At 42.8% G+C, this 23,450-nt stretch overlaps 1 protein-coding gene across 3 annotated transcripts in view; it reads left to right on the top strand.

Annotated features, from left to right (window-relative positions):
• The first annotated feature begins 341 nt into the window (after positions 1-341).
• The window catches only part of METTL9 (methyltransferase like 9), a 47,202-nt gene continuing 24,093 nt past the window's right edge, over positions 342-23,450 (top strand). Inside the window, exons 1-3 of one of the 3 annotated variants that reach the window (XM_032396226.1) lie at positions 342-432; positions 14,703-14,893; positions 19,237-19,446. In XM_032396226.1, the coding sequence (XP_032252117.1) occupies positions 388-432; positions 14,703-14,893; positions 19,237-19,446 (446 nt within the window). In that variant the 5' untranslated portion in view covers positions 342-387. Of the gene's footprint in view, positions 433-2,407; positions 2,792-14,702; positions 14,894-19,236; positions 19,447-23,450 lie in introns of those variants that run through there. The other 2 variants (XM_032396225.1, XM_032396224.1) reach the window with 2 other exon arrangements.

A 23,450-nucleotide genomic window follows, 5' to 3' on the forward strand; every position in this document is an offset into this window, starting at 1 on the left:
GCTTGTGCACAGAGCTGTGACCCAAGTTAGACACCTGAACTCCTGGTCAGGAGGGCAGTGAGCAGAGGTCAGTACAGGGGTGTCATTTATGTATCTTTGGAATATCACTGACTGCATTTGAAAGTCACGTTAGAAAGGATATTGGCTGGTTTTGGGCTTCTCGTGTTATCTGTGTCTCTTCCCCTCTCCATTATGGATAACTGAGGTTTTTAATTGAGGTTTTAATAAACAGCAGTGACATTCTAGTAGATGAAGGAAGGGGGCAGTCCCCGAGGGCAATCTGAACTTCTGCTTAGTATATTTACTCTTGCTGTTTTCCTTCCTCCTCATTTGTAATTCAGGAGGCTCTCTGAGAAGAGAGAGACAGCGAGGCTTGAGGCTTCTTAGATGGATCGAAGGATCACGAGCTGGGATACCAAGTTCTATGAAAAGGTCTGCTATTGAATTTGCTCTACCTTTAGGCAAATCATTTGATTGTGCTGTGCTTTGGTGTCTTCCTGTGCTTGCTAAGTGTAAATAACATGTATTTGACTATTTTGTGATTATTATAGAGTCTTAAATGTGTGGGTGATTTATTTTTCCAGGCCAGCTGCTCAAGTATAAAATGAAAATCTGCTCCTTTGAGATGCTAGGCTCCATGGCCATCAACTGACCTCCAAATCCTTGAGTGCAGCAGCTGTCTAGTTGCTTCTTGTTCATCTGACACAGTTTGCAGTCTCTGAGCTGTGGCTCCTCAGGTTTACTCTATAGTTGGGGGGCATACCTTTTTGTCTCCTTTGTTTTCAGGAATGAAATATGTCACTTTACATACTCTTGCAGCTTTCACCCTCCTCCCCACCCCCTCTAAAAGTATGAAGGCTTTCTTTTGGCACAGAGCTGCTTTATCTGACACTGATTTCAAGAGATAGCGGGAGAGGTGACCTGGTAAACACACTGAATTCTTTGGACTGGCTAATATAGTTCCCTTTTGATGACGTGGGCCAGGACCACTAGAGGTTTGAACTAGATTTAGGAAGGTTCCTGCTCTTTGCAGTTTTGGCAGGAAGCCGTCAGGGAGTATACTGAAAAGGGAGAACACAAAGTATCCTCCCCCTTTCCCCGCCCCGTGTTTTTGTTAGTTATATAGCCTACCTCACATTAGGCAACAAGACGTCCCCGTTAACCAAAAAGTGCGGAGCTGAGATTCTTAGAAGCTACTAAAAATGTTTGTGGGTGGAGGACGATTTTGTTCCTCATCAGTGGATCACCATACCACTGTTTCACAAATGACAATCTCTGAAGAGCAATATTGGAGTAAACGGAAAGGCTTGTTTCTTTGGAACTAAAAGAAAATGTATTTACATTATTTCTAGTGCAGTGAAATTAAAAGCAGTTTCTAAACAAACCTGGAAAGGTGTTGAAGCTAGAGAACCTGTGAAATATGTTACTCCTTAGTTGTAGCTTGGTTGTAGCAGCAGGAAGAACTTCAGACACGGGAACACAGGGTAACCCTTCAGTTCTGAAACGTTGCTAAGTCTCCTCGTGCTAGAAATGATCAAAGAAACATCCCGCTAAATGACTGCTTCCAGAGCTGAGTTTGCTTTAAGAGTGTTGGGTCCAACTTCCGCCTGTTAGTTCAAGGAAACTAGCAGCAAGGGACTCTGATTTGTGTGTGTGTGTGTGTGGGGGGGGCTGGTCTTCATTTTTGGGCAGGGTCGTCAGTACATCAAAATATTACTTGCAGGTGTCCCAGCTGCAGTAGCTTCCAACAAAGGCAGAGCTTTCACTGATGCCGCTTAGAAACATGTAGCTAGCAACTTGCCAGGCTCGGGGGACAGGACTGGGAGGAGGGGAGGGGTTGGTGATATCCTTCCCCCCCCCCCAGATTCCTGACGGCTTTGTAGCTCCTCCGGAGCAGGGTGGAGGCCCTAGGGGTGGGGGTCTGGCTCGTCGGCTCTAAATGTAAATAGGAAACCACGCAGCCGAGCCAGTGACAGTTAAGAACTGGCAGCGTCCGTCCCAGGCAAGGTGTTGGTCTGACAGTATGGACGTACGAACGGCAGGAGACTCCCCTCTCCTCACCCCCGGGTCGATCTGCACAACCAGGTGGAAGTCCTGCCGGGGCCGGGGGAGTGGGGGGATGAGGCGCCCAGAGGCAACGACTAAAGCGAGGAAGGACCAGAAGACCTAAGGGCACCACTTTGGAGGGACCGGACGGTTTCAGGAACTACCTTCTGAAGTATCGCCCCTACCCTAAGAAAATTAAAATCATCTCCGCCATTACATGGAGCCCCAGCCCAGACGGAAGGCGGGGACGCGCGCCGGCCGAATGCGCGCTCCCTTTGTCCCGCCTCCCGGCCCGAGGCTCAATGAGCCGGGGAGCGCGCCCCGGTCTCTCCTACGTGCTCCGGGTGGAAACTGGCGCCGGCGGCGGCAGCGTTCCGCGGGCGGAAAGGAAGGGGGAGGCGGGAAGGCTGCGCGCCGCCCGCTCCTCCCCACCCCCCGCCTCGGCCCTGAAGGGGCTGGATGGGCAAGTTGGGCGCGATGGCTCGAGCCCGGGCGGCGGCGGCGGCGGCCGGAGGCGGCGGCGCCTCCTCCTCCTCGCCCCGGCGCCGGCGGTGATCCGAACGAGCGGCCGCGGCCCCCGATGAGACTGTTCGTGGGCTGGCTGTGCCTGAGCCTGGCGTCCGTGTGGCTGGCGCGGAGGATGTGGACGCTGCGGAGCCCGCTCACCCGCTCCCTGTACGTGAACATGACGAGCGGCCCCGGCGGGCCGGCGGCGGCCGCGGGCGGCAGGAAGGAGAACCACCAGGTACGCGGCCGGCCGGGGTCGGGCCCGGGCAGGGCTGGGGCGGGGGCGTGGCGGCCCGGCCTTCCCGCGCTCGGCCCGGCTATTGTGCGGGCCGCCGCGGCGAGAGAGGGCTCCCCGGGCCGTCGCCCCCGCCGCCTCGGCCCTTCAGAAAGTTTTCCCGACGTCTTCCCGGCCGGGCGCTGCGGCCGCCACCCCCGGGCGCTCGGCCCGGGGCCCCGCGGCGCCTTTTGTTCCCGGGCGCGGGCGGAGAACGGCCTCCCCGTTCCTCCCGGGGCCCCAGGGTGGGCCCCGGAGCCCCGCATTGTTCCCGGCTCCCGGGCGGTGATCGCAGGCGCCCGGCCGCAGGGCGCAGGAACTTTGGGGCGGGCGCCTGGCCGCGGGCATCCATCTGGCCCGGGGCCTGCGGTGTAAACGACCAGACCGAGCCCATTACCCTGGACTGCCTTCGTAACCCCCGGGAATCAAAGCGAAAAGCCGGTCCCTCTTTTTGTCTGGTCGAATCTCTGAGCATACAAAGGGCCATAAAGAAATTTAACCGTGCATCGTGAGCCATTTAACTCTCCGGGCTTATTCGGGTGACATTTTCCCTCGGCAGTTAAAAAAAAAAATGTGTTTGACAGGTCCTCACACTCCCATCCTCCTGCACCTTCCCCCTCCGACCTAAGAGAGATCTCCTTTAAACTTCGGTGTTGGTTATCTGACCGGAAAGATGTGGTTAGAAAAGAAGATGATGCAAGCTTTTCCTGGAAGGGTTTTTTAAAAACAGAATTAGGCAGGAGTGAATTCCTTTCAGAGTTGCGGATCGTGAACCCGTGCGAGGTGACCGGTTAGGTCTTTTCATTAGCTGAGTTTTGTGCCACTTAACAGAAGTATGTGCTGGTCAACTGCAGAATTAAGAGTGATATTTCATTTTTGACCGTAATGTAGTTTGTGGTTAACCTTGCATTCATTGAAAGGAGGCTTTCGAACTCTGCCGGAGTGTTGGCTTATAATTGCTAGCATTTATAGTGCATTTTGCCTTTCCAGAGAGCAGTAAGCGATTATTCCCCATTTTGTGTCTCATCGTTTTCATAGATTTCTCATTTTCCTATGTTAGGTTTCTTATTATGCCAGGCGTTCAGAGAGTTTACACTGGGGTGGATTCCGTGTATTCTAATGAAAGTAAAGAATTATCTAAGGACATAAAGCAATTCATTAAGAAAAGTAGTGTTTAGTTTTTATCTAGTAATTACTGATCGTGGCCCCTTTTCTATTTTTAAAGGAAATCATAAATTTCCATGAAATTTTTTGTGATCCCACAGCTTTGTAATTTGTTAGGTAATCATGTCTATGATATTGTTAGGAGTATACTTCAAGTCAGTAGGTGATCTTCAGTTGTAAAACCACATTCTTTGCAACGGGTTAATTACTTAACACTAATCATTCTCAGAGAAAACCCTAAAGTACTGCAGTGATAATATACAGTTACCAGAATGTCACATAGCCATATGGAATATGGATGGTGGTGTAAAACAATGAATTAGAAACGTCATTTTCAATAATTGGTAGAAATAAGGTTCTGGGTTGGATAAAAAGGAGGCAGGATTACGGTTGAGTCTCTTAGCTGTAGGTATTTATGACTCCTGATTATGTCTACTATAACACACTTGATATGTTTTCACTGCTTATGGAAGAATTGGTTATATCTTAAAAATTGAAAAGCTGTTTAAGTAGTTTGGTTTTTCTGGAATCTAGGTAGACTATAGCTGTAGACAATGCCTCACAATATCTCCTAACAGGAGGTACTTTCTAATTTGTACCTTTTTAAAACTGAATCAGTTAGGTTCTGAGGAAAACTGATACTGGTTTCAGATACCTCCTTTACTTTGTTACACTTCTGAGATACTCAGGTGTGTGTGTACACAGGTGTCTTTTAACCAGTTGGACTAACAGTTTGGCAGCTACGTTCTCCAAGGTGAAGACTAATCTGGTACTTTCTGAATATTTAGCGGGGGGGGGGGGGGGGATTGGCGCTTTTCCTTAGAGTGATCAATCCAGAGGTTATTTTGAGGTGATGCGTTGATGTTATGAAAATATTGCCCATGAATAAAGATTAAAATGAACAAAAGAAATGTGTGTGTAGAAACCACAATGAGATAAAGTGAAAGAGGGGACTCTCCCCTCTGCAGAATGCCTGCGTTGATGATTTATATTCCAGGATCCTAGGTTTGCCTTATAAACTTTCTGACTTGTGAAGTAACTTAACTCTAACATTCTTTACCCCTTCAAATTTATAGTTTCATGCAAGGTTTTCTGGTGTTCATTTGGGTGTGTGGGTTCCATAGCCAGCCACATCTGGTTCTTTTGGATTTGCATGAAAGTGGGGTTATGGATTTAATTGAACCGTACTTAGCACAAGTTTTCTTTATGGTTATTTTATTAAGAAATTATGGTGGAGGATTCTCTGGTTAAAAGAGAGGTCTTGGGAAATGTTTATCATTAAAAATTAGTTACTATCGCCTGGAGATGAGATGTAAGGCTGCTTTGAGCTAAAGTCGCTCTAAAATAGTAGGAGCAGCACCATTTTAATAACTTGGTTGGGTGTGCTAGCTTCAAAACTGGGATTATTTTTCACTTTGGGAAAGGGAGGAGCAAGGAAGGGCTTCTCTTAGAGCCAGGATATGGCTTGCAGGCCAAATTGGGCTCACTGACCTTTGATACAGCCTATGAAGGCAGATCAGTTTTACATTTTTAAACGGTCGCAAAAAATATATAATATTTTGTAATATGTGAAAATTTCTTATATGAAATTCAGATTCCGGTGTCTACAAATAAAGTTTTGTTGGCCTAGGGCCACCACATTCGTTTACTTGTCTACAAGTGCTTCTGCGCTGCAGCGGCTGAGTAGCGTGGTTGGTACTTTATGACCTACGAGTGGCCCCTTCTAGAAAATGAGTTTTCCCCAAAGAAACTTTCCAGCTTCCTTCATCAGCAGCACATTTCTTAATCACAGGTTGCACAGTGGATAGTTTGACTCATTGGGAAGAAATAGAGCCAGGCAGTGAGAAACTAGATATGTCACTTTTCAGTATTGGCAGGCTTGGAACTTAAAAAGAAGATCGCAACAACAAAAACTTTGGATCTAGTGTTTTTGATGCATTGTACCTACTACTTAAAGTTAATGCAACTATTATGGAGCTCCTGAAACTTGAAAGGACTCTAAGGCCCCACTAACTAGGTTCTTGATAATAACAGTCATTCAATAGTTTCTGAGTCGATGGAGCAAAAAAAGAATTGTTATGGGACTCTGTGGAACCAGGCCAAGACAGTTTCTTCAGGTGATGTACTGTAAGGATTTTTAAGAGCACAGGTAACATTGGTTATCTGGAATTAGTAAGGTGTAACTTAAAATTGCAAGTTTGTGTATATCTGCCTTATTTTTTCACCTTTTTATGTAAGTCCAGAACTGTGTTATGTTACAAGCAGTGATAGCTTTAAGATAATTGAAACGATTGTTTTTTTTCCAAATAAAAAAAATACTTGGACATCACAGCCATAGGTCAAAGGTTGTGCTGTGGACAGGTTCGGCCTCCTGTCCCCTCACTCCTCATTTACTCGTGGAGGCTGACCAAAGTCAGGCATGAGTTAACAATGTTAGCTCAGGAGCAGTCGCCAGCTAGCCAGATGGACACTGGTGGATTTGTGTCCTCTTCTGAACTGCCTTCCAGAACCTGGAGGCCTTTGTAGCTGAATACCAAAGAGATTTTGTAAAGAGTTTCTTTCCTTATAATCTGTGTTGAAACCCTGTATAAGTGTTTGCCTCAATTTCACGGAACACTAAGATCTCTCTCTTCTGCTGGATATACCAGAGGCCTTTATGTTCCCCTTTGAAGGTGCTTGAGGGCACCCTGGTAATTGCCAGTAAAAGACAGCTGTGTAGACCTTCTGAAGCTTTGGTAAAATCTTAGGATTATAAAATTCTAGCAGTGAGTGAGTATTTGAAATGAAAATTGCCAATAATTTATTTATTAAATCAAAGCTGAAACAACTTAATCTAATCCATATGAATTGTTTCCCTACATGGACGTGAGGGTGCCCTGTCATTCACATCTCACATAAAGAGGTTGAAGATCTCACATAAAGAGGTTGTTGGTTTAGGTTTGTGTCATTTGTGGAAAAATAATGAATGGTTTGAAGATTTACTCTTATGCTGTGCTTAGCTGCAAGAAAGTGTCAATGATTGAATGTCTGGACTGATAGGACTCATTGCAGAGCTTAGAATGTGATTTTTGAATCTTTAGCTGTCAGGTCAATGTCGTCAGGCCTGGTCTGACCACCCCCAGTAGTAGAAAAGATTCTGTGTTCATGGATCCCATCAGTGGAGCCTTTCCAATTGTTTTTAGTGGTACTAAATGCCTCAGGTCTTTGGTTACTCATTCCTTTTGAGAATGGCTGGGTGCCCAGACCTACAGTGTGGCTTTTAGGCATTCCCTTGAACTTCAGTTCTCTGACTGGCTTTTGTGGGCCTTGGACAGGAAGGGGAAGGAAATCAAGTTATTGTGCTTCTATTGTGTGCCAGACGCTTTAATGTATCATCCTCTCTCATCCTCATAACAACTCCCAGAGGTAGGTGCTACACCCCCTTTTTTGATAGAAGATTGAGCCTAAGAGAGATAAAACTTGCTCGGGAGACAGTTGGTAGGTGGCAGATTTGGGTTTTGACCCCAGCTCTGTCTGGTTTCAGGGCCCAAGCTTTCCCCACCTTTTCATGATGTCTCTCCTAGGAAACTTTGTGTTGTCAGAGGGTCTGTGAAAGTAGGCTGCCTCCTTAATAGGTAACTGCCTCCACTCTAGTGGACCTCTGTGTAGACACTGAAGCTATGTAACTATACAAAAATACCAGTTGGAGTTTTGCAGCTTGTGAGTTACACAGGGATGGGACAACTGTTCCACGTTTTGGCCTTCATCCAGTTTGTGCATGCTTTGGTCAAGCTTAATGTTGGAAAAAAAAAAAATCTTACCTATGGTGTCTTTTTTTCTGACACCAACTAATTCTCTGGCACTGGCTGGGTGTCCTACAATTCATTTCTGTTCTGACACAACCCAGAATTAACATCCGTCCAGAAGTTTAAGGGCTCCATCCTAGAAGACTGCCCTCCCTTCAGATGCCAGCTGCAAGTTGTGGGTACACAGACTACCTACCCATGCTTCTGCCCAATTTGGTTACAAATTCTGGGGTTCTCACAACCCTCCATCAGGTTAGATAATTTGCTAGAATGACCCAGAACTTAGGAAAATACTTTACACGTTTACTGGTTTATTATAAATTATAGGCTGCAATTCAGGAAGGGCCAAATGGATGAGATGCATAGGGCAAAGTGTGGGGGCGGGTGGACGGTGGCACAGAGCTTCTGTGTCCTCTCCAGGTGAGCCACCCTCCCAGCACGTCAGTGTGTTCAGCAACCTGGAAGCTCCCAGAACCCTGTTGTTCAGGGGTTTTATGAAGGTTTCATTACCTAGGCATGACTGATTAAATCATTGGCATTGGTGATTGAACTCAATCTCTAGCTCTTCTCCCTTCCCTACAGATTGGCGGTGGGGCTGAAAGTTCCAGTAGTACCCCCCCACCCATCATACTAGCATGCAAAATATTCTCTTATCACTCAGGAGATTCCCCCAAGGGTTTTAGGAGCTCTGCCTGGATCTAGGGGTTAAAGACCAAATATTTATTTTTTAATTATACCATATTACCTAAAATCAGGACGTTGGCTTTTTAAAATAATTTTCTAATTCCAGTTCTACTACTGTGCTCAAGTCCTTTGTATTTTGGAAGAAAGGACTATTATATAGCACACGTTTGACTATTGAGGAACTCAAAAAGAAATTCAGAAAAACTTCTAATTGTATCCCTCGGTCTGATAAGCAAATATAATCTTATAGGAAAATTGCATTTATGCCTTGAAGGAATGATTCATCCACCAAGGTTATATAAAGCTTAGGAGATGTTCAGGGGCTTAATCTGTAAGACCTGACCTAATACCTTATTATTTTGATTAGTGAATACTGTCACATACACGTTAAGAACTCATGTCTACCTGATTTGGCTGTTTATGTGTCTCATTTTTACTATCTTTACAGTCTTGCTGCAAGTAGGGATAACATTGCTATTTACTGTAATTTTTAGAAGATGTCTTGGTTGGTTATCACATTCTACTTTGTACTTGGCATCAGCAGATGACTGCATGGCATAACTTGGTTTTTTTTTTTTTTTTTAAATGTTTTATTTATTTATTCATGAGAGTCAGAGAGACAGAGAGGCAGAGGCAGAGAGAGAAGCAGGCTTCCCGCGGAGCAGGGAGCCCGATGCGGGACTCGATCCCAGGACCCTGGGATCATGACCTGAGCCGAAGGCAGACGCTTAACGACTGAGCCACCCAGGCACCCAGCATAACTTGGTTTGATTAGAATTTGTTATTTAGAATATTCCCTTACTTATTTGGATTGAAGAAAATTCAAGTAAGCTTTAAAGGAGGATGCTAAGATGACATTTTTCCAGACACCGGTCTCCAGCTGAGGAGGCCAGCCTACTGTAAGTAGGATGGGAACACAGTCCTTCCAGTGTGAACATTTAACAAGCATGATGCTTTGTTCTTGCCTGCGCACCTTGGTCTCTGTCGTCTTTGAGGAGCACACATTCAAAGAACTCACCTGCTTGAAAGTGCATGGGAGCCTACAGACAGGCCACCAGTGCTGTGAGCTTGTTACAGCTTTTCATTTAAGCTGGATTGTCTGGAGAGAGGAACTCCAGGGGACCGCCAAATGGTTGCAGGGGCTCCTGCATTGATTTTCTCTCCATCAGCATCTAATCTTAGAGCAAGGGACTGCTTATTTAAGGCCTGAAGGTCCTGGCCAAGATCATAATCCCATTATGATTCTTTTGGTTCCCTTGGTTTCTGATTTTTTTCTCCTCTGGAGTGTAAGTTCCTGGAGGCCAGTGCATCTTTATTTTCCCTGGATCACTGTTAAGCTGTGATAATTAGGAAACACTAATGAAATGTTCTGGGTTGGCCCATGTAGTCATTCTCAAGCAGTAGTGATTTTGCCTCCCAGGGGATGGACGTTTGGCAGTGTCTGGGACGTTTTGGGTTGTCATGACTGGTGGGGAGTGCTCCTGGCATCTGATGGGTAGAAGCTAGGAATGCTGCTAAATATCCTATCATGCATCGGACAGATCCTGTAACAAAGGATTATCTGGCCCCAAATGTCAGTAATGCTGAGGCTGAGAAACCCTGTAATTTAGTTGCTATCTAGATCAGATTATCTTTTCTCTAAGCACACCCAGTCCAGTTTAGTTGGACAGAATGGTCCTGCTTTCTTTTCTTTAAATGAATCTCCGACACACTGGGTAGACTAAAGAGAAGCTTCTTTGAAGGAAGCTTTTATAAAACAACACGCACCTAGAATAGGAACCCGAATCAGCTGGAAGTGCTTAGAAACCCCAGGTTTCCCGTTTATCCAGAAGTTGTGAGGTGGTAAATGAAATAAATGTGAAGCACTTGGCCAGGTGCCTGGCACAAGGTAGGTGTTCAGTCAGTGTTGTCCTTTGTTGCTTGCTTGTGCTGATGCAATTTTGTGGTGAGTGGGTAGGTTTAACCACTGTTTGCAGAAGTGGGTTTAAGCAAGGCCTTTCAGGGGCACCTGGCTGGCTCAGTCGGTGGAGCATATGACTCTTGATCTTGGGATCATGAGTTCAAGCCCCACATTGGGTGTAGAGATTACTTAAATAAATAAAGTAAAATAAGAAAATAAGAAAAGCAAGACCTTTCAAAAACCTTGGAGTTTTAGAAACTGACAGAAACCCAGTGACAGCTATCTCCGTGGCTGTCCTTATATCCCCTCTAGGATTTTGCTAGAACCTCCAAATTCTATCTGTGAGGCTGCCTGTGATTTTTTTTTTTTTAAGATTTATTTATTTGTTGAGAGAGAGAGAGAGAGAGCGTGTTAGCAGGGGGAGGGGTGGAGGGAGAGGGAGAGAGAGAAGTGGACTCCCTGCTGAGCAGGGAGCCCAACCAGCACTCCATCTCAGGACCCTGAGATCATGACCTGAGCCAAAATCAAGAGTCAGACACTTAACCCACTGAGCCACCCGGGCGCCCTTAGGCTGCCTGTGATTTTAACAGTGATTGATTTGACGAACATTTATTGTTCATTGTATCTGTGCCAGGCACTGAAGTCAGTCACTGTCCCTACCTGTATGAAACTTTGTCTCCCTGGGAGGATAGACACTGAACATACAATTATGTACAGTTATTCAATTCAGTGGTCATAAATGTTGCTGAGGAGGTATATGGTATATAGGAGAGGGTATTCGAAAGGGGGAGGGGGGACCCTGCCTAGTCTGCAAGTTCAAGGCAAACATACTTGAAGAAATATTTAGGCTTAGGTCGAATTAACCAGGTGAAGAGAAAGTGGGTTGCGGTGATGGGGGAAATGCAGGGGACAAAGCAAGCACCATGTGAGACAGCCATGAGAAAGGAGCCTTCCAGAAAAAGAGAGGGGTACAGTGTTGTGACATAGCAAATGACCAGGGGTTATGGGTGGCAGACAGTGTTAGGAGGTAAGGCTGTGGACACAAAATGGACAAACTGCGTAGGGCCTGGGAAGCCATATTGAGCATTTTGGGTATTAGCTGTAGACTTACGTGAAGCAGGGTTGTGATGTGATCAGATTTGCATTTAAAAATTTGCATTTTTTTTTTTTTTTTTTTTTAAAGATTTTATTTATTTATTTGAGACAGAGAGAATGAGAGAGAGAGAGCACATGAGAGGGGGGAGGGTCAGAGGGAGAAGCAGGCTCCCTGCCGAGCAGGGAGCCCGATGCGGGACTCGATCCAGGGTCTCCAGGATCATGACCTGAGCCGAAGGCAGTCGCCCAACCAACTGAGCCACCCAGGTGCCCTAAAAATTTGCATTTTTAAAGAGGTTTGCCGGGTCACTTAAATTTTCAAACCACTTTTAATTTCTGGAAGATAGAAATGCCAGAAGTATGTGTATGTAAAAAAAAAAAAAACACCTTTATTGAGATATAATTCACATACCATAAAATTCATCCTTTTAAAATGCACAGTTCGGTGGTGGTTAGTGTTTTCACAGAGTTGTGCAGCCATCACCACTCTAATTTCAGAACATTTTCATCACTCCAGAGAGAAACCCCGTATCCATTAGTAGACACTCCCTCTTGCCAACTACAATCTACTTCCTGTCTCTGGATCTACCTATTGGACACTTTATGAAAGTGAAATCATATCATTTGTGGCCGTTTGTGACTGGCTTCTTTCCCTTAGCATAATGTTTTCAGAGTTCATCCATGTTGTCACATGAATCAGTACTTCACTGCTTTTTGTGGTTGAATAATCCCTATTCTGTTGTATGGATCAGTCATATCTTGTTTATCCATCAGTTGATGGGTATTTGGGTTGTTTCCACTTTTTGGTGATTACGAATAATGCTGCTGTTGGAGTTGACTTTTGTATCCTGCAGGTGGTCAGGAGGAACATGGATTTCAACCTTTATCTTTAAGAAGGAGGGCTTTACTCCTTTTATTCTGTAGCACATTCTGTTCAGTAAGCAGTTTCTTTTCTTTTTTTTAAGATTTTATTTATTTGAGAGAGAGAGAGAGATAGAGAGAGCAGGAGCAGGGAGGAGAAGAAGGCTCCCCGCTGAGCAGGGAGCCTGACACGGGGCTCGATCCCCGGACCCTGGCATCATGACCTGAGCCGCTGGCAGATGCTTAACTGACTGAGCCACCCAGGCGCCCCAGCAGTTTCTTTTCTGAAACCTCGTTTGGCTATAAAGGTTCAACCACATGTGTTAATGTCAACAAATTGAGAGAAATGCTGTTAAGAACTTGAGTTTTCCTCTTGGCACTTGAAAGCAATATTTGCAGTTAATGATGCCAAGTCTTGCTTAGTTCTGGAAGTCAGAGTCCATTGTTGTTCCAGTTGTCCATTTACAAGTGGATGCCAAGGGAATTCTTTGCTCCTCTGTTTCACTTGAATGGCTTCTTGTCCACGTTAATAGAATGTACCTGATTGCCTACTACCAAGGTGATGGCTTTCATCTTGATTAGTCATTTCAGAGAATAAAAAATAAATAAAAGTCAGAGTGGCCTCAGTATTACAGAGTTCAGAATGTGCACCAGAAGGTCATGAGTATAATAAAAAATGGTTTATGACCTGCACTGGGGCATAACTTCAGGCACAATGAATATTAAGAGTTAGTTAATGATTAAGCAAGAACATTTTCAGACCAAGGAAAAAAGTGTAGGCAGTAAATAAAAGAAGCTTCAGAGCTTATCATATAGAGTAGAAAAAATGAAAATTGTTTTCAAGTCCAAGCACTTTTGGTAAGTGTTTAAATGGTGAATTAACACAAATCAGTCAACAGTTGGGAGATTTGGTATCTAGTTTGGATATAGGGTTTGTAAAAAAGATGAGTTAATCTTTGTGATTTTAATGTGCCTGTTTGCTTGTTTGTATTAGTTTCTACCTGGTTCCTTTCAATGTTAGTGTCAGGAATGTTACCCAGGATTTCATTCAACATTTAGCAAGCTTCGGCTGACTGTAAAATTGGTCCACCAGTTGTGTAAGCGGTTACGGGACACCTGCTGATAAGTGGTCATATTTGTGATGGGGCAGCAAGTTACTTTTGGCCAATAGACTGTTTATTGGGAAAAATTGATTGTTTCTTAGCAGATAATGGATTAATAATAACTGGTCAACCCTACAGTTTCATCATTGTAATTAATGGCCTACTCTTATTTATCAGGCCATGTTAGAGGAATCTCATTGCTGTTATTATAGGATTCTTCTGTGTGTCTGGTACTATATTGAGGATTTGGCTACATTATCTTGTTTAATCCTCTCAATACCCTACTAGGATAGATAGATACCAGTGACATCTCTAGTCTACAGATGAATGAACGAGGCCAGAGATTAAGTGACTTGTCTGAGCTTACACAGGAATGGCAGAGCCGGGACTTGACTGTGGAGCTGACTCTAAAGCTGGCCTATCCTACAGTCTACCTCCCCCCTTCCCTGGTATGCTAACTCTAAATGAAAATGGAAAACATTTATTGTGGAGGATTACATTTCATCCACGGTTGAGGTTCTTGAGTTTTGTTCTCAAAAGTGCATTCTGGTTAGAGCCTGTTCCTAGATACCTGGTTCTCCAGCATGTTATCACTTTGTCTTCTCATTGTTACAGTGTGACCTTAAGTAACTTCTTAATCTTTCTCAAGCACATATTGCCCCTGTCTGTGGGAATGTCATATGACCTCGCTATTTCTAAAGGCCTCTATATAGCCTACAAGAAGAAAGGCAGATTAATCTGGTCACTGGAGTGTTAACTTCTGCTGCTTACTCTGCCATTGATTTGTGTGGTGGTTTTGAATTAAATCACTGCATTATGTGACTGTTTCCTTATCTAAAAACAAAGTTAATAATGCTAGTTTTTGCCTTCTGATGTTGATTTTCAGTGAAGGAGAAGCCAGCAGAGCTTTCCTAGATCTCAGGGTACTGCGGGTAGAGAGACTGAAATACTGGGCCAGGGCTCAGAACACCTGGACGGTGGCCTGGCTCCGCCACGTACTAACCTACGCAAGCTGCATGACTCAGAAACCTCGTCAGCCTTCCCACACTCCCCCCCCCCACGACCCCGTGTGAGAATTAAGTGAGAAGTTATGTATGTAGAAGTATTTTATGCTTTATAGGTCATCTAAGTATAAGAGATGATGATTATCCTCAAAGTGCCAAGTGCCATGAGATTATAATATTTGGAAATACTAGATTTGATTTAGTCCTCTGGCTTTTGTTTTTGGACTTCTTAGATGACACTTTAGTTGTGTGTTTTCACTTTTTCTTCTTCTTTTTTAGTGGTATGTGTGCAACAGAGAGAAATTATGCGAATCACTCCAGGCTGTCTTTGTTCAGAGCTACCTTGACCAAGGAACGCAGATCTTCTTAAATAACAGCATTGAGAAATCGGGCTGGCTATTTATCCAATTATACCATTCTTTCGTGTCATCCGTTTTTAGCCTGTTTATGTCTAGAACATCTATCAATGGGTAAGTGAATCTTACGTATTTTTTCCTTATCCTTAGATTTATAAAGAGAAAATGAAAGAGAAAAGTTATTTTGTTGAAGGTGTTGACTACCTCAGCTACAACACTTCTACTAGTCAGAATCCTTGGCAGTGGGTCCAGTATCTTCAGCCTTCTGCAGTTATGCTTTTTAAATTCACCACAACTTGATAAAGAACCTCCTTAGGCTGTTTTTCTACGGTGGGAGTTCTCCTTGGAGCAGTGTTTCTCAGCTTTGATGTGTACAAGAACCAACCTGGAGATCTGGTTAAAATAGCGATTGTGAGTCAGTAGGTCTGGGGCCTGAGATTCTGCATTTTTAACAAACTCCCAAGTGATGCCCATAATGCTGCTAGTTCCCTATGGTAGAGAGTAGCAGGAACTAAGTCCTTAACATAAGCTGAAGAGTAAAATCTTTGCCTTAAGCACACTTCCTAGGAGCAGGTTTTTTGGGGGGATTTAATTAATCAACGCAGCAACATGTGATGGCTTATTTCAAGTGAAGGGTCCAAAATCTGTTCTTACATAAGGTCTAGGCTCACCAGAATCTTTTAAGCTTCCTGTGGAAGTACCTATCTCTAGAGTGGTTCTTGCATATAACTCCATGGAAGAAACTTCAGGAATATTTTTTATCTTTCCTTGGCCAAATTTTCAAACATCCCCAAGGCCAAGGCCCAAGAATCTAGAATGCCAAGGAGAAAATCAGTAGGGCTCAGAGTTAAAAAGCCTTGTTGGACTGCTTAAAGCCACGCTTAAAGCCACTTTTTCTTCCCCTTGAGGTTTGGAGCCAGCTTCTCCCGAATGTCTGGATCCCCAGTCTATCATCTGGTCGTTAAATATGTTTTTAGGCACCACCAGCCATTTCTCAAGATTTCTTCCTTGATTTCCTTCATTGTTTATATGAAGTTGCCTTGTTTGCTTTAGCAAACAGTTGTTGTTTTTGTATCGGTAGTTGAGTTGATACAACTTGGTCTGACATTTTGTTTCTAAAATTGGCTGCTCTGAGGGTCTGTTCTGTACTATATTATTTTTCTTTGGAAAGCGGACAAGTCACTGTAGCAGTAATTCTTATCCTTCATGGGGTCCTTTACCTCTTTAAAAATGAAAAAAGGTAGGAGTCCTCTCTTCAAGTAGTGTTTACATTCAACATTTCACATAGAATTTTGGGAGATTTCAACCTCTGAACCACCTCTCCCCTTCACTCCTACCCCTACCCCCAGCTTCCACCCCATTGGATCCTGGTTAAAATTCCCTGATTTGGAATTTCACAGTTTGGTCAAAGACAGGCAATACATTTAATCAATCCCTTTGGGTTCCCTTATCTATGGCTCTCACCTCCCACTCTCCCAAAACATGTCTTGTCCTGGGTCCTATCTCACCTGAAAGCTTAATTTTGAGCCTGTTGGTACTTTCCATCCATGATAGATTATTACCATGAATGCCTGTCTCTTTCTGAAATAATTACAGGCATACCTCATTTTATTGCACTTCTCTTAATTGCACTTCACAGATACTGCATTTTTTTTTATTTAATTGGAACCTTGGGATAACCATGCATCACACAAGTCTATCAGTGCCATTTTTCCAGTAGCATTTGCTCATTCTGCATCTGTGTGTCATATTTTGGTGATTCTCACAATATTCAAACTTTTTCATTACTATATTATGATAATCTCTGATCAGTGATTATGGCTTGGTGAAAACTCAGCTGATGGCTAGCATTTTTTTTTTTTTTTAGCAATAAAGTATTTTTTAACTAAGGTATGTACATTGTTTTTTTTAGACATAATGCAGTTGCACACTTTATAGACCACAGTATCATGTAAATGTGACTTTTCTATGCACTGGGAAACCAAACAATTTGACTCGCTTTATTGTGATATTTGCTTTATTGAAGTGGTCTGGAAGTGGACTTGCAATATCTCTGAGATATCCTGTACTGTATGGTACTTTCTTGAATTAAAAAAATACTTATCAGTCTTTCTTTATATCATCAAGGGGAAGGCCAAGTCAGGAGAGACTTGATAGCTGTTTTCAGAGTTTATATTATAAGGAAAATATTGATAAGGAAGCACACCTCCTCTATAGATTCTATATCTAGAGAGAACTTAGATTGTGGCCAGAGAACCTAGGATGGTTATTAAACACTAACAGCCCCCCCCCATGAACATCACTAACTTTGGAAATTAAAGACAAATTAGGGAGCCATACCTCTCCATGGTATGTGTTTGCTAGAAACTTTGTATTGAGCTAGGTGAGTGTCTTGGTATTTTGGGTGGGATACTTATTGTGTGGGACTGACCCACATATAACAGGAGATCTAGCTTTTCTGGCCTCCCTGACTAACTGACAGCATTCCCAAGCCATTGGGACTACCCCAGACTCCCCCACCTACTCCCACCTACTACCCCAGATTCCCCCACCTAGTCCCACTGCCCCCTAGAAGGCAGAGTTGGTCCTGGTTGAGAAACACTGGGCTTGAATTTTGATTTGACAGTTTTAATCTTTTTGTGGAGCCTCTGTTGCTCAGGATCTTTGAAAATAGGACAGTGTTTCTCTTTCTGGTGCCTTTTAAATGTAGATAAGTCAGATGATCTCCTGAGCTCTGACCTCAGATGACCTCTAGCTCTAGAGTTTTAGGATTATCGCGTCAAGGTTCCTTACATCCCAAGAAGTTGGCTAGGGAAGCATGTTATTTTATAACTAGGAAAGTTTAAGCCAAATAACTGTTTTTGCAACTTGCTTTTGATCCTGTGGCAAGTCAGCACCGACTTTGGGAACATGCATCCCCCGGGCCATGCGGCCTGTACCCTCTTCCTGCTCTGACTCTGGCTTCTGTGGGAAACTTTGTAAAGCTCTTCCAGTAAGTTCAGTCCCTTTTCGCAGATTTGCTTTCTGCAGCCTATTGTTCCACTAGAAGATTAAAAAAAAAACAACTGTCTTGGAGGAAATCGCTTCTCTCTGTAAGGGATAGCATGGTGTTTAGCAGTCTCTGATGTCCATGCCCCCTAGTTTTCAGCATTTCTGTGGGGCAGAAGATTTACTGCAAACACACTATTAGATATGGTTAAACTCTCCTAAGGCATTAATGGGTAAAGGGGAGAGAGGGAGTTTGTTATATGAACTCTGCAGTTTTAATCTTCCCTAAAACTGGTCTTACCAGGAGCACCAGGTTGCATGCATCTTTCCAGTCGCCATGTGACATGTTGTACCTTATGTTTTTTCCAGAAAGTAGCAGTACAGTACAGGTTTCCCTGCCATTTCCTAGATCCGTGGTTTTCAAACTGTGTTCCAGGGTCTGAAGAGGAAGTGCCTCAGGAGCTGCTTCAGGCTGCAGGAAAAGGCCCAGATGTGGCAGCTTCTCCAAGGCTCTTAACCTTATTTCTGCAGCAGCTCTCCATTTACCATTCTGTGTCGTCTCTTAGCTCCACTTCATTTCAAGAAAGGGTTCTACCGCTTAAAGGGAGTTGGAGAATCCCTGCCCTGGAAAGACTAGGATTTGAGAGCTAAAAAAGCAGAGCTAAGTGGGGAGTGCATTCTGCTCCCCAGCATGATGCTTCCGTGAGACTTGGTTTGAGCCACAGCTGCTGTTCCGAGAGTTCTCTCTGATCCCCATTTAACTCCTCTCCAGCTCTTTTTTTAAAGGCATTACTGTGGTTTTGAATGTTTTTTAGGATCTTAAGAAATAATAGGACCCAGACAATTGTGTAATATATAAATCGATGGAAGTATGAATCTATTTTTTAAATGCAAATTAACTGATAAAATAGGGACCACTCTTCTGCTTTTCTCTAGTGTCTCTTAAAAATCCATGATAGTGAAGCAGTTTTTTTCCTCACCCATTGTTTAGTTTGGTAACAGCTTTTTTTTCCTGTTTGATTTTTCTGCTTAGTGTTACTGGCTAGTGCTATAGTCTGATTCTGTTGGCCTGTGACAGAAAACATTACTCTATCCATCTCTCCTTCCTAGTTTGACATAAATTCTTCACATTCACCTTTTAATTTATTACCCATTCTTCTTCCTTTCCCTTCCTCTCTCATTCGTCCTGTTTCGTTTCCACTTTTTGCTCCTCCCCCTTCCCCACTCTTTATGGGGTATTGTAACCTCAGAGCCGAATGATACCTAGAGGTATTTTCTTATTTTACTAATTTTGCTTTTAACCCTATAAATCATATAAAAGGTAATGTATAATTTAACCGTATAATCACATAAAATAAAGGTTTTGTAGGTCCAGGAGGCTGTTGGGGCTGAATTACTGTAGTTGCTCTGAATGTATGTGGGGGTGCTTAATTTGCATGGACTCTTCCATTTTTGTCCTTTTTTTCCAGGTTGCTAGGAAGAGGCTCAATGTTTGTGTTTTCACCAGATCAGTTTCAGAGACTGCTAAAAATTAATCCAGACTGGAAAACCCATAGACTTCTTGATTTAGGTGCTGGAGATGGAGAAGTCACAAAAATCATGAGCCCTCATTTTGAAGAAATTTATGCCACTGAGCTGTCTGAAACTATGATATGGCAGCTTCAGAAGAAGAAATACAGGTATAATTTTTAGACATGGTTTGGGGTATATTTCTTGGTTTTAGATGTATTTCTTCTTATTTAGTATATGTGCTGCCAAATCGAGCGTTTGAGGAGTATATTATTTAAAGGATATGAATCAAACAATTTTCCGTGATTAGAAATTTTTTAAAACTTTCCATATTACAGTAAAGTAGAAACTGAGAGAGAAATCATCTTTCCTTGTCAGTATTATTTTGGACTAGAGGAGACGGCACTGTAGAAGGAGAAGGGCAGGTGAAGGACAACTTGGTAAAGGTAGAGCAGATGTAGAGACTTTTCCCTGATTGGAATCTGACATTCTTAAACCTGGATTTTGTTTTTGTTTTTGTTTTTCAGTGAAAAAAATTTTTTTTACTGTGGTAAACTACATAACATAGAATTTACCATTTTAGCCATTTTTAACCACTAACTGTAGTATTAAGTACATTTATGCAGTGTAACCATCACGACCATCCATCTCTAGAACCTTTTAGTTTTTCCCACTGAAACTCTGTACCCATTAAACACTTATTCCCCAAATCACTCCCCCTCACGTTCCCCAGCCCCTGGCAACCACCGTTCTGTGCCGTGTCTCTACGAATTTGACAATTCTGGGAACCTGAAATAGGAATTATACATTATTTGTCCTCTTGTGACTGGCTTATTTCACTAAACATAATGTCTTCAAGGTTCATCCATGTTGTGGCATGTATCAACATCTCCTTCCTTTTTAAGGCTGGATGATACTCCGTTGTAGGGTTATACCACACTTGGCTTATCCATTCATCTCTCAGTGGACACTTGAGTAGCCTCCACCTTTTAGCTATTGTGAATAATGCTTCTGTGAACACGAGTGTACAAATAACTGTTCAAGTCGCTGCTTTCACTTCTGGGTGTATACTCAGAAGTGGAATTGCTGGATTATATGGTAAGACTGTGTTTAACTTTTTTAGGACTTGTCACACCATTTTCCACAGCAGCTGTACCATTTTACATCCCACCAGCAATGTACAAGTTTTTCAGTTTCTCTGCATCCTCCTCAATACTTGTTATTTATTTTTTTGGTAGTAGCCATCCTAATGGCCATGAAGTGTCAAATCTTGGTTTTAAGGCCATCTCCTAGGGGCACCTGGGTGGCTCAGTTGTTAAGTGTCTGCCTTTGGCTCAGGTCATGATCCCAGGGTCCTGGGGTCGAGCCCCGCGTCGGGCTCCTGTCAGGCTCCCTGCTCGGTGGGAAGCCTGCTTCTCCCTCTGCCACTTCCCCTGCTTGTGTTCCCTTTCTCGCTGCATCTCTCTCTTTCAAATAAATAAATAAAATCTTTTTAAAAAAATAATAAGACCATCTCCTGCTTGAAAGACTTAGGAAGAAGGTGTTCTTTATTCAGTATGGATTCTACTGAATGGGAGAAGAAGGTGCTGGGTACTGAATGTGGGAGGTGAGAATAGGGCCTGCTTCCTCCCCTGATGTTTTGGAAGCCAGGCTGAGCCTTACAAAAAAGGGAAAGAAGAATTATGCACTCACTATCTGTCCACCTAAGTTTCTGCTCATACACACTAACCCTAGAGACTGAGCATTGGTGTAGCTCTTGGAGCAGGACTGGATTGAACTTTGGCAAAATATGGAAATTTTTAGCTTGAAGAAAAGACCAAGTCGGAAGGGGGTGGGGGGGGAAGGTTACGATCAACAAATGTAATGGGGTTTTATATGGAAAGAGAGTAAGTGCTGTTTTTGGTATAATCATGCACAGCTAGCTCTCAGAAGTTGAGGTAGAGTTTAGGGACATTTACCTTCCTAACAGCTTGAGCATCCAAGTCCTTGCCACTCTCCGTGTTTAAATAGCTGTTAGGGATGCTATTATAGGAGACTTCTATCTGTGTGAGGTTGAACTCCATGATTTGTAAGATCCCCTTTAGCTCCAGCAGTCTGTCTTAGATTAGATCCTGGAGGGCCTGTGTGGTAATAACTGAAGTATTTCTTCACTTAGACATTAATGCATCAGGGGCACCTCAGTGGCTCAGTCGTTAAGCGTCTGCCTTTGGCTCAGGTCATGATCCCAGGGTCCTGGGATCGAGCCCCGCATCGGGCTCCCTGCTCCGTGGGAAGCCTGCTTTTCCCTCTCGCACTCCCCCTGGCTTGTGTTCCTTCTCCCGCTTTGTCTCTCTCTGTCAAATAAATAAATAAAATCTTTAAAAAAAAAGAAAAGAAAAAAAAGAAATTAATGTATCATTTCAAAAGTTGGAATGTTTTGGCCTTCGTTTTAACAATGGCTTAAATCATGCCTAATTCCTAATCTGGTGCTCTCCTCCCACTTAAAAAAAAAAATGTTTTGAAAGTGCGAATGGGGAGGAAGGTGTTTGAAACGTCTTCATTCCCCTCCTACCCACTCCTGCCCCTTTCGTTCCTTGCTTGTCTTTGAAGCCCTTTTTGAGACTAAATGCCTGAATGGAATTATCAGTGAAACTTAGACGTTTGAATTAATAATTCATTGTATCTAGCGTTTAGACACTATGTAACCTAGTAGTAAACTTACCTCCATATGAAAAATACTTAGTTTACTTTTTTTCCTAATGTATAGCACATATGCCAAAATCTATTCACAATTTTACCTAAATAGGAAATTCATGCTGGTTGATATTCCCTCCACCATATTATTAAGATTAAAAACATGTTCACAGAAGTGGTGTTTTTCGGCACAATCTGAGGTTTGGTTTTTTGGTTTTTTTTTTTTTAACAATCTGAGATTTTAATGAGGAAGTAGTATCTTACTAAGGTTGGGGTTCATTCAACCCATGATGGCAGGGCAGACTTGTAGCTTAATACCTTGTTTTTTGGCTTGGGAGCTAGCTATTTTTTGTTTCTCTTCAATGTCTGAGTTCATGAAAAACTGATTTTTTAATAAAGGTTCTAGATATCATTTTTGAAATAATACACAGAAAACAGCCGAGTTTTTCCTCTGTGTTGCTAAGATATTATTTATGCCAGAAAACCCAATTGTAGAACTTAAGGATATGGCTTTGATTTTTAAAACAAAACAATAATTTTTCTTTATACTGTTGGTGTTTTGCTTTTTATTTAGGATTTATCAAAATGTTGATTGCTTTGTCACTGCTGTAAAATATATTTTAAATTCTGGATGCCTGCGTGGCTCAGTCGGTTAAGCATCTGCCTTCGGCTCAGATCATGATCCCGGGGCCTTGGGGTTGAGCCCCACATCAATCTTGCTAGGTAGGCTCCTTGCTTGGTGGGGAGCCTGCTTCTCCCTCTCCTTCTGCCTGCCGCTCCCCCTGCTTGTGTTCTCTCTCTCTCTCTCTGACAAATAAATAAAATCTTTAAATATATATATATAAATAAATAAATATATATATATAATATATGCATACATATATATAATATACATATATATTTTAAATCCTCCTGGAAGGTAAGCTATTACTTTAACTTGTTTTCTTGAAAATAATAATTCCAAGGTTAGAAATAACCTGTTTTGCAAAAGCCAAAACAGGTTTTTGCAATTTATGAATTTAAATAGGCTGTTTGACTAAGGTATTAATATACAAAGGAAAGGATTATACAGTTAATTTTTGATTGTGTGCACCATTGAACAGTTCCACAATTCAAGTGACAGTACATAAAAAAAAAAATGATTCTGTGGCAGGGAAAAATTTTGGCAGCATGTTTTCCTTTCTTGGTCTGCTTCACCAAAAGTTAGTGGCAAAATTAGCTTAAGTGATCTGAAGGGAAGTTAGTAGATGGTGGAGGGAATACAGGTGTGGGAAGATGCTGAGCTGTGAGGGGGGCGGGTTTAGAGTTAAATTCACATAGACCGTTCACACATGGGTGATCAAAAAGGAATTGTATGTACATTTTTAACACCAGAGAACAGATCTTTAATGTAAATTTGAAAGATGCCTGACTTTAATCCATTATCTGGAGGTTTGGGATCTTTCTTGAAAAGAAAATACTGTAGTTAAGAATTCTGTTTCTCATGTTAACATCCTCTTTA

The sequence above is a fragment of the Phoca vitulina genome, unplaced genomic scaffold (genome assembly GCF_004348235.1).
Source record: "Phoca vitulina isolate PV1807 unplaced genomic scaffold, GSC_HSeal_1.0 scaffold90, whole genome shotgun sequence".
NCBI classification, from domain to species: domain Eukaryota; kingdom Metazoa; phylum Chordata; class Mammalia; order Carnivora; family Phocidae; genus Phoca; species Phoca vitulina.